The sequence below is a fragment of the Culex quinquefasciatus genome, chromosome 2, assembly GCF_015732765.1.
Source record: "Culex quinquefasciatus strain JHB chromosome 2, VPISU_Cqui_1.0_pri_paternal, whole genome shotgun sequence".
NCBI classification, from domain to species: domain Eukaryota; kingdom Metazoa; phylum Arthropoda; class Insecta; order Diptera; family Culicidae; genus Culex; species Culex quinquefasciatus.
Genome location: NC_051862.1, coordinates 178003390 through 178022256, shown reverse-complemented (window position 1 = coordinate 178022256; position 18867 = coordinate 178003390). Strand labels below are relative to the sequence as shown.

Here is an 18867-nt window from a genome sequence, read left to right as displayed (position 1 = left end):
ACACATAAGGCTACGTGTTAAGTTTTCACGAAAAAACTGGATTTCCTCCTGATTTCTGGAACAAAGTACTGGATGTTATAGGCTCTTTCGAAAGAGCACACGATTTTGAACCAAACTGCATCAATAACTCAAAAGTGACGAAAATGCATATGGGACATTTATGCGATCATGGGCAGTATAGGTCCTTTAAAAAAACTCTAGATTTGTAGAGTCTTAAAATATTATATTTTCAGATTTTTTCAGAGATCTTTTCTTATTGTCTTTCATATGTTTATATGACCCATTCAAAAGACAAAAAAAAGAAAACTCTAGAATTGTAAAATTTGAGATTTTCGCAGGATTTTATAGTTTTAGAATTTTAGTTTTTTATTTTATTTTTTAAAATTTCAGAATTTTTGAAAATTAGAATTTAATTATTTTGGTATTGTTGAATGACAATATTTCAGAAATATAAGTAATTAGGGTTTATATTTGCTATTTCTATAAAATTTTGAATTTCCGAAATTTAGCAGAATATTAAAACTTTAGATTTTTAATAGGAAATGTATTGCTTATTGCGAAATAAAATCACGTTTCTCCTTCGCTTCAACTGACAGAAGGTAAAAACTGCCGAACTTCCGCAGTGTAAAAATCAGCAAGTTGAACTGAAATTCAGCGTTGAATTGGCTGTCAACTTGGCTTGTTTTGAATATTTTCCAAAAAGTCAGCTGAAAACACAACGTAACCTTTGACAACAGCAAAAAATTTGTTCTGCGGCTGTTATGCGGCCGTTCCCTTGCGGTCATATCAGCGCGCGTGATCTCTAATTATTGACGCCCGCGATAATATTAAAAATATAGATAATCTTATAGTTTATAGGACCACTCTAAAAAAAATATAATTTCAGGTAGAATTTTACAATTTAAGAATCCAAGCAAAACATAATTTTTTTTCTACGCTGCATACCATCCTTTTTCGAACCGGTTCACAAAATTTGATTTAATCAGCTGTTTTCTTTGCGTGCCCCCACTTTCTACTGTACGCCACTGGCATCTACCTGTCAAGTCAAACGAACTGTCAAAAAACTTTTATTCCTGTTCCGCGATCTCCTTTCGGACGAAATTTTTTCTCGAAATTGGAACTGCAGTTTTAATTAAATTAGGACCTACCGCGGTCAAGTGAAACCCGGATGGCCATTCGTGCGTAATTCTGGTGCGTGTTCCGGATGCAGTCAAGTTGATTCCGGGTGCAGCGAAAACCTCGATCTGCGGTGCGATTCATCCAAGAGGAGAAGATCAATGTTTTGATTTCGGGGGCTTCCTCGGGTTATTATTGTGTTGGTGGATGTTTTCGCGACTTTGACCGCGGTGGGAACTGTAGTGGCACGGCAGAGGTGGCGGCGGCGGGGGTAATGACGTGTTGTTTCTGGACGGATCAGCAAAAAAAGCAGCAGCAGCGACGGCAGCAGAAGCAGCTAGCGGTTCCTTATGAGTACACAAACATCAGCCGCCAGCACCAGGCTAGAGCAGCAGCAGCAGCAAATAGGTTCCTTGTCCAACTTTAGTAGCATCGGTTCCGATTACTGTCCAGCACCACCAGTAGCAGCTCGTGTCCGGCCCCAGCTTGGCAATGCAGCCCGGAAAGTGACGAAAATTGCCGCTGCTTCGGATGATAAAGAGGTGCAGAATAATGCAAAACTTGACGACGACCTGCGAACCGGCAACGACGACGAGAACGACGTCGATAGTAAGCCAGAGTCAGGCAACGTGGAACGACGACTGCAACCAGACGCGGTCGACCAGCGGCAAAACATTGAGAATTTAGACCAGAATCAGCAGCAGCTGGCAAGTCAGCCGATTCTGCCAAATCAGCAGCGGCGCTACAACCGGATTAGCATGATCATCTTTTACGGCCGGGAGGCACTGTGCGTGCTGGCGCTTATTTTGACCACGTACGCGTCCATCCAGAACAGGTGAGTGTGGTGCGGGGAGTTGATTGTGCCTGTTTTTTTTTTGGTGTTGGTTTCGTTCAGCAATTCGTTTGGCTTCTTGCTGACTTAACCCGGTTACGTGTAAGCTGTTGATTAGAATTTTTACCGCTAGCAAATGGTAGTTTTGCTAGCGATTCGATTCGTTTTGGTAGCTTTAGCGGTGTGCGACGTAATGTTTGCTACTTAATTATTTTTGAGAATGTTGTAAATTAAAGTTAAATTTTTGTTCAGATTTTTTTTGATATAAAACAAATATTCTGCCATTTTCATATTTGTTTTGTAAACATTTGATAAAACTCAGGTTGACGCAATTTGAAATAAACTTTTCTGGTCATGCTAAAGCTTGATGGAGCTGTTTTAACTATTGAAACATGCAAATTCCCAAAATTTCAGCAAAATTGGACCATCCTTTCTTTTTTGGCATCGCCCCAAAGTTTTGCGATTCACGTCATTTTTTCAAAAAACCTCTGTTTTCAACTGGTCATATCTTGGACACAAAAAATGATAGAGCAAAACTCGACAGCTATTTTTAAAGTAAATTGGACGCTGATGCGTCATATTTCTAACTGGAATAAAACATTGGTGCATTTTGTGCAATTGAAAACATTACATGCAATTTATTTTCAAATTAAATGTTACCATCGTGTTCCCCAGACGATTTTACACAAAAATCATCTGTTTTCTTGTTGAGCAAATTGAAATCTTCAGAGATTTTCAAGAATTTTCAAGTTAGCAGTTTCATTTTGAGTGGAAATGTGATCAAAATGTACCTGTCGCATGGTGTCAAGTGTCAGGGATGATGTGATTGCGATGAGTTTTTCAGGCAAAATGCATCGTGTGGTAGGTAAATTCTGCAAACTTAAGAACTCGCTAAAGTAATTAGGATTTTTTGATGTTTAAGTAAGAGAACAAAAAAAAAAAAAGATTCAAATCATGACTCGATTTCCCGTCCCGAGTACCAGAGCTGAAAATGTCAGGGGTCCTGACGCGAAAATCGGCGACGCATACACGATTTTTTCAGATCCATTCACTGAACCGCAAAACCGTGACATAAACAAACCCGACTCAGTCGTGAGTGCCCTAGCTCACTGAGCAGCTGCAATGCGAGGCAGTAGTCGACCAACGCTCATTCGACGTTGCACGCACACACATAAAGAAACAAGTTTTTACACAAAAAGTTGGTATTTATGCGTGGAAATGTAATTTTGAATATAAGTTATGGTTGTTTCATGTGTTTTGCACAGTCTAGACCCATTCAATTGTTTAAAAATAGTCAAAATAGTGTTTAGAGAGGATTTTACGAGTCAGTCATACGACACGAATTGAGTGAGTGTAGCTCATTTTTTCACGTCTCTCATTCTCCAGCAGCCGACCGGCATGAGTCAGGCGGCAGTGGTTGAACGGACTCAGTAGGCTTATAGTCACATGCTAGCAGTGAACTGACATTTTTGTTTGCTTCATGTGTACGCTGGGTTGGAAACATTTTGCAGGCCTGCCGAGTACCATACAAACTATCGAGTGTGGACAGTATTTAGAGTAAATATGACAAAATAGATGCAGATTTTCAGAACAACCAACTTGCAGATTTCTGCCATTCGGTAATTCAGTAATTTTGGAAGTAAATATAGATTTGCAGATTTGGTTCCGTGTTCGAAACCTGTTGTTGCGTTTGAAATGGAATTCGTTTACGATTCGTTGTAGAAAAAAATTAAAAAAGTATAAAAATTGAAATTACGAGCCATGGTTTAAACATTTTAATGAATAAAGTGTTTTAAAATGCATTAAACACCTGTCCAGTTGTTTTGCCATCATTACTTTTCAAAATATCTAAGTATTGACAAAAATTTTATTCTTTGCAAAAAATAAAATTTTTGCGGTGCTGTACATTGAAATTTCATAAAAATTCAAAACATTAAAAAAAAACCCAAACATGCTAAATATGATTATCAATGCAGAAAAATGCATTTCAGATTGTTCTCAGTTGATTAGACTTCATCTTCATGGAAATTTTGAAGTTTTTTTGTATTTTTTTGCCTCCTGATTTTTCAGAATTTTGAAAGGAGGGTGGGACGACGACGACATAAACTTTGGAAAATATTTGCAACGGCCTAAAATACCTATCAAAACATGTTTAGTATTTGGATTTCGAAGTAATAAAAAAAACATTACATAGTAAAATTTTGTTCCTTCTCTGTATAGTTACTTTCTTGTCAAATTTTAATTTTAAATTTGAAGAAAATTTAGTGATATTCACGAAAAAATATGTTCATTATAGGTCAAGCTTGATAATACCTTTTCCTCAAGGGTCCTGATTGCTCCAAAAAGACTCAGTCACTCGCGAGCACAAATCTAGAGCGACGAAAAACTGCTCTGATGTATTCCTACCGTTTGTCACTTCCAAACCAATCGCTACCGAACACTCTCTCTTTGCTCTCCCTCTCATTCAAATCGGGTAGTACAGCGAATGGTTCGGAGAGAACGATTTCGTTAAGTCGCTCAATGCTGACTGAGAATATTTTGCGATCGGCTTAGCTTTGATCATTCAAGAAATTGCTTAAAATCAATGATATCAATAATATTTTGCAATTTTGTAGTTTACACAACATCAAACACACATTTGGCAGCAATTTTCACCATACCAAATTCTAATTGACTGCCGTCTGTGGTAGTGCAGGCCAAATGAGCACCGCGCTAGTATTTTTTGGCTCTCTCCTCTCTGAGCACATTCGTGTATGACTCGGGTTGACGGACGGAGTAGAAAAAGCAATTCACGAAGCATTTGTTTCGCTGAGTGAAGCGATTGAGCAAGCCGCTGGCAGAGAGCGGGTAGTGTTCGCTCGCGAATGGTTGCCTGCTCCAGTCGGCAAAGATTCATTCGGTGATGAGTGAGGGATTTCTGATCTTTGAACTGAAAATCAGGACCCTTGCTTTTACTTTTTCACAAATAATCACTTTTAAAAAGGATTCTTGGTTTTTAATTTGATTACTCATTTTAGCTAGTTTAAAAAAATATTAACTTCAAAAGATGAAATTTTCAGTAATTAAAAATATTATCAAAGTTCCATTTTCATGTAAAATCCCAAGGGTAATTTTTTTCAGAATTTAATATTTTTTGTTTCTAAAATTCTGATTATACACAGTTAAAAAAAAGTTTAGTTTTGAAGGATGAAAATTTATTACCTCTTTTTGTGTAATTTTACCTAAAAAATGTGTAAAAAGTTAATTTCTTCAGAAACCGATGAAAATTTCACCAGTTCTTGATGTATATTACAGAATTCTTTTGACACATAATCTGTCACCATTACCAAATATAATATTACCATCATTTTTTTTTTTTCATTTTACCGAATAGAAATATCGTTATCATGGTACCGATTATTACATATGTTTAGGATTATAATATGGTGCCATCACAAGATCCTCTATAATTACAAAGCAAAAAAAATAATAATAAAGAAGAATAAGATGCCCGAGCGGCACACAGCTAAAAAAGTAGTAATCCAGCTGCGTGTAAAAGACCTGGGTGTAAAATAAATATTGCATTATTTTATGCAATTTAATGTGATTTTACATCCTGAAATATGTAGCCCATCAGTATGGGAAACCTACTTGACCGAAATGTCAAGCTCATATATGCGGTTATCCATGCAGCTTTACATCGGTCTGATGTCCGAGTGGGCTAAGGCCCCAGTCCTTACTGTTGGTGCTAGGTTTGAATCCCGTCGGTTGCAACTTTTTTTTGTGTGTTGCAAAAATTGTACATGCAGTGTGTAATATTAAGTGTTTATTTTGACGAAGGTGATGTGCATGCTTTTGCATGCGATTTTACCATCGGATTTTTTGCTGTGCAGTCCTTACTGTTGGTGCTGGGATTGAATCCCGTAAGTTGCATTTTTTTTTTGTGTTTACATGCAGTGTGTAATATTAAGTGTCTTGTTCACAAAGGCGATGTGCATGCGATTTTACACACAAAAAAATGATGGTAATATTCATCAGAAAATGGTGACAGATTTTGTGTCGAAGAAAATGTGTAATATTACATCAGGAATGATGAATATTCATCAGTTTTTGATAAATATTTATCAGGTTCACATTTTTACAATTTTTTTATGTAATACTACTCAAAAAAGAGGGAATATTCAAGAACCAAATTTTCAACCTCTCAAAATTCAATTTTTTTTTGCTGTGTACCATCGGATTTAAGCTTTAAGAAAACTTTAATTACAAAGGCAGACTCGGCCCAACCAGGTCCAAGTGTCAAAAAGGACGCAATAAAAATAATTTCATGAAAAAACTATGGTGCTGCAAAAATAGTATTTAGATTTGTATGGACGAAGTAATGATAGAAAAAAGCTTTTTTGGACAAAGTTTTATAAAAATTTCAGTCATAAAAAAAAACTAAACGATCAAAGATTTTTTCAATTCTCGGACGAATTCATTTTCCTAAATCTAAATCTTTTTCAAGCAAAATAATGGTTTTTTATTTAATTTCTGAGATATCTGGAAATCGCCAACCTCTACCTTGAATATTGTAGTGAGGTTTTATTCCGATTTATGTAAATGGCGTATTCCATAGTTATGATTATTTGCGTTTATTCAAAGAGCATTACAAAATCACGTAATGCTTAAAAAATGTCTACCAATATTTTGAAAATGTGCGAAAGAGCTGTTAAAAAGAGTCGCTCATTTCAATGAGCGTTAGAAAATTAGCGGCTTATCAAAAAGGGCGGTTTTGCCCAAGTTAAGGCATTTTGACTATATACATTCTACAATCATCTAAATGATATGATTCTAATCACAAACTTGTCTCTCTCTATCTCTCTCCCACAGCCCCCCTCGCATCTCCAAAGCCCCCCCACCGGCTCCATTCTTCTTGCGGGGCTCCCTCGTGCATGACTGGCCCTCCGGTGCGCTCGGTCCCACCCAGACGCGCGTCTCCCAGTCGGAGCTGTCGCTCGTCTTCTACTACGCCCCGTGGTGCGCCGAAAGCCAGCATGCCCGCTCGGTGTACGACCACGTGGCCCGCCTATACTACCGCGAGGCCCACTTTGCCGCCATCAACTGCTGGCAACCGGGCGGCGAGTGCCGGCTGCAGTACTCCAAGGTGCAAACGTGGCCGGTGCTGATGGCGTACCAGCCGAACGGGATGGCCGTGCAGTTTCACGGCGCGTGGACGAACTCGGCGCTGGCACGGTTCGTGCAGTCGTTAATCGAGCCGGTGCACCGGATGACGGGGCCGGGCGATTTGATGAGTTTTATGACCGGGAAGGATGCGGTTGTGGTGGCGTTTTTGGACGCGGATTTGGATAGGAGGCAGTATAGTAGATTTTATCAGACGGCGCTCAAGTGGCTGGAGAAGGATCCGTTTCAGGAGGTGGCGTTTGGGGTGGTGACCGGGGAGTCGGTGGACGCGTTTGGGGTTGAGGAAGTGCCGACGATTCAGCTGTACCTGTGGAATGAAACTATTGTGAGTAGAACTAGATCGTTCTGTGAAATAAGGAAGGTTACTAATTTTGCTTACTTTCCAGCAATACCATGGGAACACCTCGTGGACCACGCCCGAGGTCACCGCCTGGATCAACAAGCACATCCAGGTGGTGTCGATGTGGATCGCTCCACCGGGTTCGTCCAAATCTTCCTCGCTGGCGCCGTATTTCGCGCAAGGCCCAGTCCTGCTGCTGTTCAGTCCTCGTTCGCTGTACGGCCCATCATCCTCTGACGCTTACATGATGCTCCGCCAGCTCGGCATGCAGTACTACAACTGTCGGGGTGACCTCTGGGTGCAGGAGATGGCCACCAAGTACATCGCCGAGCAGCGCCGCGTCAGTGCGCAGTTGTACAGCGAGTTGCGCGAGGAATGCAACGCCCTGCTGAAGCGCCATCCGGCCCAGGAAGAGGAGGACGCGGTGGCGGCCAAGGACGGCTGCAGCAAGTCGTCGGCGATTTCGGTGTCGTTCGTGAGTGTGCTCAACTCTTCCAAGTTTGCCGAGGGAAAGCAGAAGCAGAACGTCGCGGACCAGAACGGCTATTGTGATATTGAGTGCGATGCGAAGTTCTTCGAGTGTGGTGGTGGAGTTGGGGAAGATCGGGGAGGGTGCGCTGCCGCGAGGGCAAAACGAAAACATTCCGGGTTGTACGGTGAAGGTGCGCGAAACAACGACGACGACGAGGAAAGCTCGAAGCCAGTGAGTTCAATGCTGGACGCCGAAAAGGACTATCGCGGGCCAAAGCTGCTGCGCAGGCTCAACTCGCGGCGCCAGTGCGAACTGCTGAGGCTCAACGAGCTGGACAATAGTGAAGTGTTCTTCCACGAAAGCGAAGACGACGCGGGAGGCTATCTCGACCTGGTGAAGGGACTATCCTGCAAGTACAACAAAACGTTGACCTTCCTGGGCATGGACAGCTCCCTGTACCATGCATTCGCCGAACGGCTCGGCGTGGACGTACTCAACGAGCCGAACCAATCGGTGGCCATCATTGTGGATCACGAGGTAGGTCAACCAAATCCAAGTTTGAACACAACCCAACCACAACTTTCTTCCAGGACGAATCTTCCTACCTGCTGCGGCGCAACATCAACCTGGCCTCGATGGCCAAGCTGGTGCACGGCTTCTACAACCGGACGTACGGCCGCTTCCGGCGCTCGAGCAACGTCTCGTTCGCCAACACGCACTCGTTCAGTATGCACGAACTGCGCCGGGAAAGCCGCCGCATGGTGGACTCCAAACGGTCCGAACTTGAGCTGATGGCTCAACAGCAGAGGGAGGCATCGAACGAGGAATCGGCTTCCAAGGAGCAGCAGCAGGATGCCAAGAAGTCCAACGACAGCGTGCAAGTTCAGCACCATCAGCACCATTCGGTGCGGGAAATCAATGCTCACAACTTTCACCACGTCGTGGTGAACTCCAATAAGGTGAGTCACGCTGGAAATATCAAACCCTAAACAAATCTGAAACGCGTATTTCTCCCGCAGACTGTCGTCGTTCACTTTTACTCGGCGCACTGTGCCTTCTGCGGGGTGCTCTCGCAGCAGCTGCTGACGGTGTCGCGGCTGCTGCGCGCCCAGCCCCGGCTCGAGTTTGTGCGCGTCGACGGCGATCGGAATGATTTGCGGTGGGAGTACAGCATGGACGCGTTCCCGACGCTGATCATCTTCCCGAACCAGAGGTATGTGGTCAAGTTTAGCTTGTTGTGCTTGAATTTTTCTGTTTTCGATTGAAACGGTCGCGCAAAAATAGTCCTTTTTTCAATGCTAACAACTTAGAAAAATTTGAAGTTGGTTCTGGGTCACTTGCTTTTCTTCATATTTTTTTTTAGATTTTTCCCATGCAAATGACAAAGGAAGAAAGGGTTTCATTGGTCAGATCAGGCTCAAATTTAGAATTTAACCTAGTAATTGTTAATTTTAAAATTAAAAAAAATACAATCGATTGTAAACTGTAAAGAGTGCATAGTATAACGTTATTTTGTTGTGTAGTTTTGATCAGCGAAGGCTTTTTCGTCTAGAAAATATTTGTTTACTCTTATAAAAAACTAAAATTTCATTTGAAATAAATGGGAAAAATCTCTACAGCAGCTTCCTATTAGGTTTTACGCCGACTCGATTTTTAGGTTAGAAATTTGACAGCTTGGCTGCACTGTTTACATTTTTTGCACGTGTGTCTCAGTTAATATGTGTGTTCGTGTGCGCTCGTGACGTCACGCTGTAAAACCTAATTGCTTGTCTTATGAACAAAATCTCACAACTTAAAAATATCATGCCATTGAGCGCAACGCTTGCTTAGAGCGTATCCTAGAACCTCCCCAAAAACCGTCCAACTCCAAGCGAAAGTTATGCCATGGAGATTTTCCTTTATCCCTTTAAAAAAAGTGGAGCATCAACAATGGATGGCTGTCATAGTGGTGAGAATGTTCAAAATTTCAAAAAAAATCTTAAATTGTACAATTTAAAAATGATGGTTTTTAAAATAGATTGATTTTTATCTGTTTTAATTTTGACTCCTTTTGAACTTAGGTTTTGTCGTTTTTATTTTTAAAGTTTCTTTTTTTTTGTTTTTTTTTTTTATTTATTAATTTCTAGACTTCTTTTAATAAGGTCCTTTAAACAAATGTAAACATTGAATGTGACCCTCCCCCTATCGATCGGAATAATCGGGATACACTAAATGTTTGTATTTAATTATAGAACGTGATAAAAAAGCCTAGATTTTAATTTATAAATTTATATTTTCTCAATTTTATAAATTATTTCAAGCTCTAAATTTTTACATACTAGTTTTTTTTCTATGGTTTTATTTGCATCTTTTTTTGAAAAAATACATGTTTAGAGTTTTTTTTACAAAGAACCTATAAGCTATTGTCTTACATATGTTTATAGGACCTTTTCAAACAAAAAAAAAAAAAAAAACTCTAGATGTGTACTAATTTTTAAATAGTTGTTTTTGTTTTTATAAACTTTTGCATTTTTTTTTTAATTTTTGAAATTTTTAATTTTTTTTTATTTATAATTTTTAATTTTTTTTTATTTTCGGAATTTAAAAAATCTTTGCCAATTATCAAAATTACCGCTGAATTCCTCATTATTCCTACCTAAATGAAAGAGCTCATAAACATCATGCAAAACAGCAACCAGGTGACAGCGCTTTAGTGCCCTTTCAGCTCTCTTCGAAATTGCATTTAGAAAGGGCCCAATATGAACAACAGTTGGAAAATTAAAAGGGCCTAAGAACGAGATTTTTTTTTAATTATGAGTTTTATTGCGAGAAACAACATAAATTAAGAAGCATTACAGCAGAGTTGAGGATAATGATGTGTTTATCGAATGATCAGTAAAAATACCATCAGTCAAGATTCAAGGAATTAAAACAAGTTGTCCACTTTTTGCCAGCGATTTTCTAAAACCGCGGTTTTTGGTTTTGTGCCCTAATGAAATGTTTAGCTCGAAAACACAAAAAAACACATTCAAATTTTTTTAAAAAATGGTTATAACTCGCAAACGGTTTGCTTTATCAAAATTTCACAAAAGCACTTTTCGTTTTAAAATTCAATATTACATCCAACATTTTTGTTATTTTTTTCACTTTCGAACAATAACTATTTTTTTTCAAAAACGTATAAAAACGTCCGTAACAAAAATAAAAAAAAAGATTGGAAAGAGTTTATAAAAATATTTTTTTTAAATAAAGAAAAATTAAAAAAAACGGTAAATTTTTGTACAGGTTCCCATTATTTCTGAAATGTCCTAGTCCTAGACAACTTTGTCCAAGACACCAAATCGATCAGGAAATGCTTTCTCAAGCCTTAAATTTGTATGGAAACTTGTATAAGCAATTCTCTACCAAAACCGGAAATGGATTTTATTTGTATTTTTTGGTTTGGCTCAAACTTTGTGGGGGACTTTCCTATGACCAAATAAGCTATTTTGCGTCATTGGTTCACCCATACAAGTCTTCATACAATTTTGACAGCTATCCATACAAAAATGGTACGTACATATTCAAACAGCTGTAACTTTTGAGTGAATTTTCTGATCAATTTGGTGTCTTCGGCAAAGTTGTAGGTATTGTTGAGGACCTTTGAGAAAAAAATAGGTACACGGAAAAAAAAGTTGGCAGATTTTTCAATCAACTTTTTTTTCACTAAAACTCAATTTCCCAAAATACGTATTTTTTTATTTTCGAGATTTTTTGATATGTTTTAGGGGACAAAAATCCGCAACTTTTGAGCTATAGAGAAACATGGTCAAAAAATCTGCCGCCGAGTTATGAATTTTTGAAAAAAATAGTGATTTTTGGAAAAAAAATCGAAGTTTCATGCAAACACAAATTTAACGTTATTTTTAAATGCAAAATTGAATTTGCAATCGAAAAGTACTTCATATATTTTTTGATAAAGGGCTCCGTTTTCAAGATATAGCCACCGAAAGTTTGATTTTAGCGAAATATTTGCAGTTTTTCGATTTTTAAAAATAGCGACCATGAGTGACCATTTCTAAAACTTTTTTTTTTGAAAAGTTCAGAAAATTTGCTTTAAAATTGTCTAAGAGACATTGAAGATTGGACCTCGGGTTGCTGAGATAGAGCCGCCTTAAGAAAAAGAAACACAAAAATTGAAGATTTCTAAATCTCACCAAAACAACCCACTATTTTCTAATGACTATATCTCAGCAACTAATGGTCCGATTTTCAATGTTAATAAATGAAACATTCGTGAAATTTTCCGATCTTTTCGAAAATAAATTTTTAAATCAAGACTAGCATTTTAAATGGGCGTAATATTCAATGTTGTTAAAAATTTTCAAAATATTTTCTTATTTTTATGTGTATAATTAACTATATTGAAATTTCCTTCCATTTTCCAGAAAATCCGACAGCCGCGTCTTTTCCCGCCAGCTCCAGATGACGGTTCCGAACGTGCTCGGGTTCATCCTGTCCAACCTGAGCCCGCCCGAACGTCTGCACGCCACCGCCATCGTCTGCGAGCAACAGCAGCAGGTAAGTTCTTCCCCCCAGGCCCGGGACGACTGCCTGGGGGCCCTGAAGCGCGAACTCAGCGACAGCATTTCGCTGAACCTGCGCCTGTACCGGGTGGCCACCGGTCAGCGACCGGTCCGGGCCGCCCGCATCCTTCAGCGGTTGCAGCTGCTGCAGGAGCTTTATCTCGGCACGCTGCGCTGCCTCAGCCATTCCTGTGATTTTAACCAGTTGAAAAGCAGTGCTAAAACCATTCTCAACCTGTGGCAAATTGCCGCGTGAGATCGCGAAATTGTTTTTGGTTTCTTTTTTTCGTTTTGTTTCGGATTCCGTGATGCAAACCGGATGTTAGTGCATGAATTTTATACTTAAAACTATTCTGCCAGGGTCAACGTGTGGCAGAACGCTATTTTACGTTTTATTCCCACTACTAATAGTTCGACTCCTGTTGTTTTTTAGTAGAAAGTAATACAAACGGATAACTTACCGCAACACTATTTCGCGATCTCGTAGTAGATATTATTTCTTATCAAAGGCTAGAAAAATGCTAGCTCCCGCTAACAAAAGTGTAGCTGGTTATGAAAAATAAAACAAAGATTGGCTTTTGCAAGAAAAGAGGCCACCAATTTGCAATCAACGTTTGTTACTTTAGCGTTAGAAATACTCTAGCTATAACAACTGAATTATCAACTCAACAAACTGTACACACTCACGCATACACGTTAAATAGTATGCACGTGGTTGCGTTGCGACGTTGGATCTATTGAGAGAGAAAGCAAAAAATATCTAGAATTTTGTAATTTGCGTCGGAGCGGCCCCGAGCAGAAGTGATTTAAATAATAATAATAATAATATATTTTGTTTATGAATTATCACTTAGTGTCTTTTTAAAAACCTGACTGGGTTATGAAGAAAATCCATGCGTTGTTAGAACTAGTAGTAAAACAGGTAGGTCTTGGGCGGGAAATGGTTACTTACTGAAACTGAGCGATATTTGAAGGTTCCATCAGTCAGCATTCATCATCAACAACCATAGTTGAATGCTCACAAGAAGCGCTTTCCATAATCGTCATTTCGAAACGACCTTAGACCTCGTACACGAAGTTGATACGAACGAATTCGAGCTCGGCAATCTCCCTTTCTGTCTCTCTCTTCATCTCTCTTTATCCTGTTTATGTCTCTCTCTCTCTTTCTATCTCTTTCTTGCTTGTTGGCTGCTCAATGGTGACAGCAATCATTTAATCGCAATTTTGGGAAAGATAATGGGAATTTAGGTAGATGTCAAACGAACATGCTCTACGCGATCGCATTTTCTGTGACTGCGTGAGTAACTTTGCGTTGCGTTCAATCGTTCGTGTGTGAAGAGTAACAGTGCCAGGTAGTGACGAACGAAGCGCTCAGTCACCATTCACTAAAAAAAGTCGCCCTGTCTTGAGGAGTAGGGAATTTAGAGAATACTTGATTTGATTTTTTCAGACATAATGTCTGTTCTGTATTTGTCATGTTCAAGTAAGAATTTTTATGTTGGGTTTTATTCCCCAGAAATTTTGTTCCAAAATTTTTAAATCTTGTTCCAATGTGTGATAAACACTAGAATTTATAATAAAATTCAAAAGTTAGGAAGTGTCCTATCAGATCAAAAATAAAAATAGTTGTTTCTAAATGTTTTCCTAACAAGCTACTGAGCAATTATTCGCCAAACCGGAAATGGATTTTACTTATATTTTCAGATTTGGTTCAAACTTTGTGGTGGCCTTTCCTATTACCAAAGAAGCAGGGCCGTGCACAGGATTTTCGAAAGGGGAGGGTTTTCTCGAAAGGGGCGCATGGGGTGCTTGTTTAGATTGCGAAAGGGCGCTAACAGTCAATCTTTAAACTCAATAAATAATACTTTGGTATATTTTACATATATTTTGCTGGTTCGAATCCCGCGGCGGACGCTCTAAAATTCTAAGTGTAAATATGGGTATCCGGCGCCGTCGCTCTGTGCCTTACTCAAACAGGGCGGCGAAGTCCTTGTAGTTAAAAGGATGACAGTGGTTGGTCTAGTCCCGGGTGACAGATATAAAGTCAACTTCGTTTTTTATATATTTTACATTGGTGCGACAAGAGACTACACTTTTTGAATTGGTGCTGCAAATCGTGTTGAATAGCACCATGAAGGGGGGGGCGTTAATTCGGAGTTTGAGCGAATTTGAGATTTTTGGCGTAAATCGGAAGAGGCATGGGCCGTTCACTTGTGGAGCGTAAAACGGGGTTTTAGTGAACAAGTGTAGCGGTAATTGCTCAAAACAAGTTTTCATAAGTTTTTTTTTTAATATTAAGAGTAGTTCTCTACGATTTCGCAAATTTTTTCACGATTTTTAACTTTTCATTTTTTTGATTTGGATGAAACTTTGCCATGCACCATGCATTCCATATGTCAAAAGAAGCACAATTGCATAATTCGTTTTTCTATACAAATGTCCATACAATTCTGGGGCCGGTCATATTATTCATCTGGTTTAGGAGATATGATTTTTTTGAAGAAAAAAAAACGTAAAAGTGGACAAAAATTGTTGAAGCAATTTTGTTAACAAAATGTACCGTTTTCAGGATAAAGCTAATTTTAGGACTGCATTTTCAATTTATTTTGGTTTCTTTTCAAGAAAATTTTGTACAATTTTCTCTCTGAAACTTTCAAATCGAGCAATTTGTTTCTGAGATACACAATCTCAAAGAAATCAAATCGATGAACTTGATTTTTTCTAAGTGTTAACCCTTTGCTGCCCAATTCTTTTTTGATTTTTTTTAAATTTTTCCCTTGTCATTTTGAGCAACTTTTGTTCTACGAAAAAGTTTACGTCTCTTGTTTTTTGTTGTTTTTGTTTCATTTATAGTTTTTATATTTGCATTTATCTTGTTTAGTTGATATTTGTTTTTGGTAGTATTTGGCCTATTCTAGCACCTAATTTGTCAAGTTTTTACAGCCAATTTTTCATTATTTTTTTGTATGTTTTTATTTTTTTTACTCTAGAACAAACCATTATCATTTAAATTGTTAAAAAATGCTTAGAGGTATAGTCTGAAACAATAGAAAAAAAAGTACAGAAAATATTAGTGAAAAACACAGCCAAGAAAAATTTTCATTTTTTTAAACATTGGTAAAGTCAAATAAAACAAGTCACACGTTCAACCCTAAAAAAATCAAATTTTAAGAGTTCACCTTTCCAATGCTTTTTAAAGGTCGAAAATTGGTAAAAAAAAAGATTTTTGGCGAATTATTAGATCGAACCCCGCCTAGAGGTGGGGTTGGGTTGTAGCTGGATAAACTGAAAGTGTTCAACTGATCATAACTCGGAAACTACTGGTTTTCAATCGACTTTTCTTTGCATTCCCTATGTCAAAAGAAGCAATTTTGCATCATTTGTTTTTTCATGCAAGTCTCCATACAATTTTGAGGGCTGGAATGGGTATGTAAACGTATGAAATTTTGTATCTTTGGACGGAATTTTCTGAAAATCTGAAAAATTAGATAAGAAACTTCATTTTTGGGTCAAACATTTGTAACAGATTTTTTAGTATAAAAATTAAAAAGATAATTTTGAATATATTTCTATCGATTCCTTGACTTTTCTGAAGAAACGTCCTAGAAAATCGATAAAAAGTAACAAAGTTGCTACAGGAAACAAAGATATATTTCGATTTACCCCAGAAAATGTTCCGAAAAGGCACCTCTCTCATAAACAAAATTTAAAAAATGATAAAATAATTAACATATTAAAAAAAATACTATCAACGCCTGAATAGCACCATAGAAATGATGAAAATATTTTGAAAATTAGATTTCAAAGAAAGTTTCACAACACGTAAAAAAAATAATCAAAAAAAAGTTAGCTAAAGCAACATAAAAATGATAAAAGTTTGCGCCTTGTGATGAAATATTTTTTTTAAATAAAACAATTTGACTACCTTTTTGAAAATAAAATTTCACTAGAGGTGGCCTCATGACAAAATAAAAAAATGAAAAAAGTAGAGCAACATAAAAAAAGATCAAAGATAAATATTTTAAAAATAGGATTTTACCAGCGGCGTTTTGTTGATAAAATTATTTGACTATCGGCGTCCTCAAGCTATAAAGACTATTCAAAATTAGTCAAACAAAGTTTGCCAACCGGCGCAAAAAATTGTTGTAGCTAGAACGCTAAACAGAATTTTTATTTTTTTATGTTACCGTACGCCAAACTTTGTTTTGCTCTTATTAAACAGTCTTTATGTTGCTAGAGGGGCGTCGATAGTCAAACTTTTTTTTGTTGAATGTTTTAATTTTGTCATAATAGCGGTTCCAGTAAAATCTTATGTTTAAAATATTTTTATCATTTTTAAGCTGATTTGGGCACTGATCATTCAACTTTTTTTTTCAATATTTTTACCAATTTTTTTCCCCACTCATAAGGGCGCCTCCAGTAAAACTTACATATTGAGAATTTACATAAAAATGTTTACGTCATAGGGGCGCCCCCATTCCATTTTCCATATCGAGAATTTGCATGATTTTTTAAGTCGTAGGGGCGCCTCAAATCAAAATGTTCATATCGAGAATTTGCATGATTTTTTTTAGTCATAAGGGCGCCTCCAGTCAAATTTTCATAAAAAATTTGTATGATTTTTTTAAAGTCGTAGTCACGCATCCATTAAATTTTTCATAGCGAAAATTTTCATGATTGTTTAAGTCGTAGGGGTGCCTTCTGTCAAATTTTTGGTATTAAAAATTTGTTCTAAAAAATTTAAGTCACAAGTTGAATTTTCATAATAAGAATTTGTATGATTTTTTTTAAGTCATAAGGGCGCCTCAATCCAAGTTGCCATATCGAGAATATGCCTTTAAAGTCGTAGAGGCGTCTTCAGTCATATTTTTTACATTAACATTATTTTTTTAAATACATATTTAAAAAAAATAATTCATAGGGGTGCTTCCAGTCAATTTTTCATATCCAAAATTTGCATGATATTTTTAAGTCGTAGGGGCGCCTCCAGTCAAATTTTTAATGTTGAGAATATGTTTAAAAAAAATTAGGTCGTAGTGGCGCCTCCAGTAAAATTTTCGTATTGAGAATTTTCATAAAAATGTTTCATTCATAATTATCATAGGTCACATTTTCATAATAAGAATTTGTATGATTTTTTTTGAGTCAAAAGAGCGCCTCCATTCATTTTTTCATATCGAAAGTTGGCCTGATTTTTTTATGTCGTTAGGGCGTCTCCAGTCAAAATTTTATATTGAGAATTTGAATTGGAAAAAATTAAATCGTAGGGGCGCCTCCAGTAAAATTTTCATAATTTTCATTAAAAAAAATTAGTCATGAAAAATGCCTCCAGTAAAATTTTTCATATCGAGAATGTATGAATTTTTTGAAGTCGTAGGGGAGCCTCCATTCAATTTTTTATATCGTGAATTTGCATGATTTTTTTAACTCGTAGGGGCGCCTCCAATTCAATTTTCATATCAAGAATTTTCATAAAAATGTTTTTGTCATAGAGGCGCCTACAACCAAATTTTAATATCGAGAATTTTCATGTTTTTTTCAAGTCATAAGGGCGCCTCCAGTCATTTTTTAAAATATAATTAATATGTTTTTTTTAATGTCGTAGGGGCGCCTCCATTCAATATTTCATATGGAGAATTTGCATGATATTTTTAAGTTAAAAGGGCACCTCCAGTCAAGTTTCTATATTGTGAACTTTTATTTTAAAAAAATTAAGTCGTAGGCCTCCAGTTAAATTTTCATGATTTTCATAAAAATGTTTAAGTCAAAGGGACGCCTCCAGTCAAATTTTTCATATCGAGAATTTGCATGATTTTTTAAGTCATAAGGGCGCCTCCAGTCAAATTTTCATAATAAAATTTGTATGATTTTTTTAAAGTCGTAGTGGAGCCTCCAATCAATTTTTCATATCGAGAATTTTCATGATTTTGTTAGGTCGTAGGGGCGCCTTCAATACAATTTTCATATCGAGAATTTTCATAAAAATGTTTAAGTCATAGGGCGCCTCCAGTCATTTTTTCATAATAAGAAATTGTATGATTTTTTCAAAGTCGTAGGGACGCATTCATTAAATTTTTCATAGCGAAAATTTTCATGATTTTAAGTCGCCTCCTGTCAAATTTTTAATATTGAGAATTTGTTTAAAAAAATTAAGTCGTAGGGGCGGCACCAGTTAAATTTTCATAATAAGAATTTGTATGATTTTTTTAAGTCATAAGGGCGCCTCAATCCAAGTTGCCATATCGAGCATATGCCTTTAAAGTCGTAGGGGCGTCTTCAGTCATATTTTTACATTGGGAATTTGTATTTAAAAAAAATAATTCATAGGGGCACTTTCAGTCAATTTTTCATATCAAGAATTCGCATTAATTTTCATATTGAGAATTTTCATAAAAATGTT

At 37.2% G+C, this 18867-nt stretch overlaps 1 protein-coding gene across 1 annotated transcript; it reads left to right on the top strand.

Annotated features, from left to right (window-relative positions):
- The first annotated feature begins 1061 nt into the window (after positions 1-1061).
- On the top strand, positions 1062-13316 carry LOC6033143 (thioredoxin domain-containing protein 11). Its single transcript, XM_038254751.1, has 6 exons — positions 1062-1951; positions 6800-7436; positions 7498-8460; positions 8514-8882; positions 8943-9136; positions 12330-13316. Exons 1-6 carry the CDS (start codon positions 1467-1469, stop codon positions 12721-12723), a joined length of 3042 nt encoding a protein of 1013 aa, XP_038110679.1. The 5' UTR covers positions 1062-1466; the 3' UTR covers positions 12724-13316.
- Positions 13317-18867: the final 5551 nt, after the last annotated feature.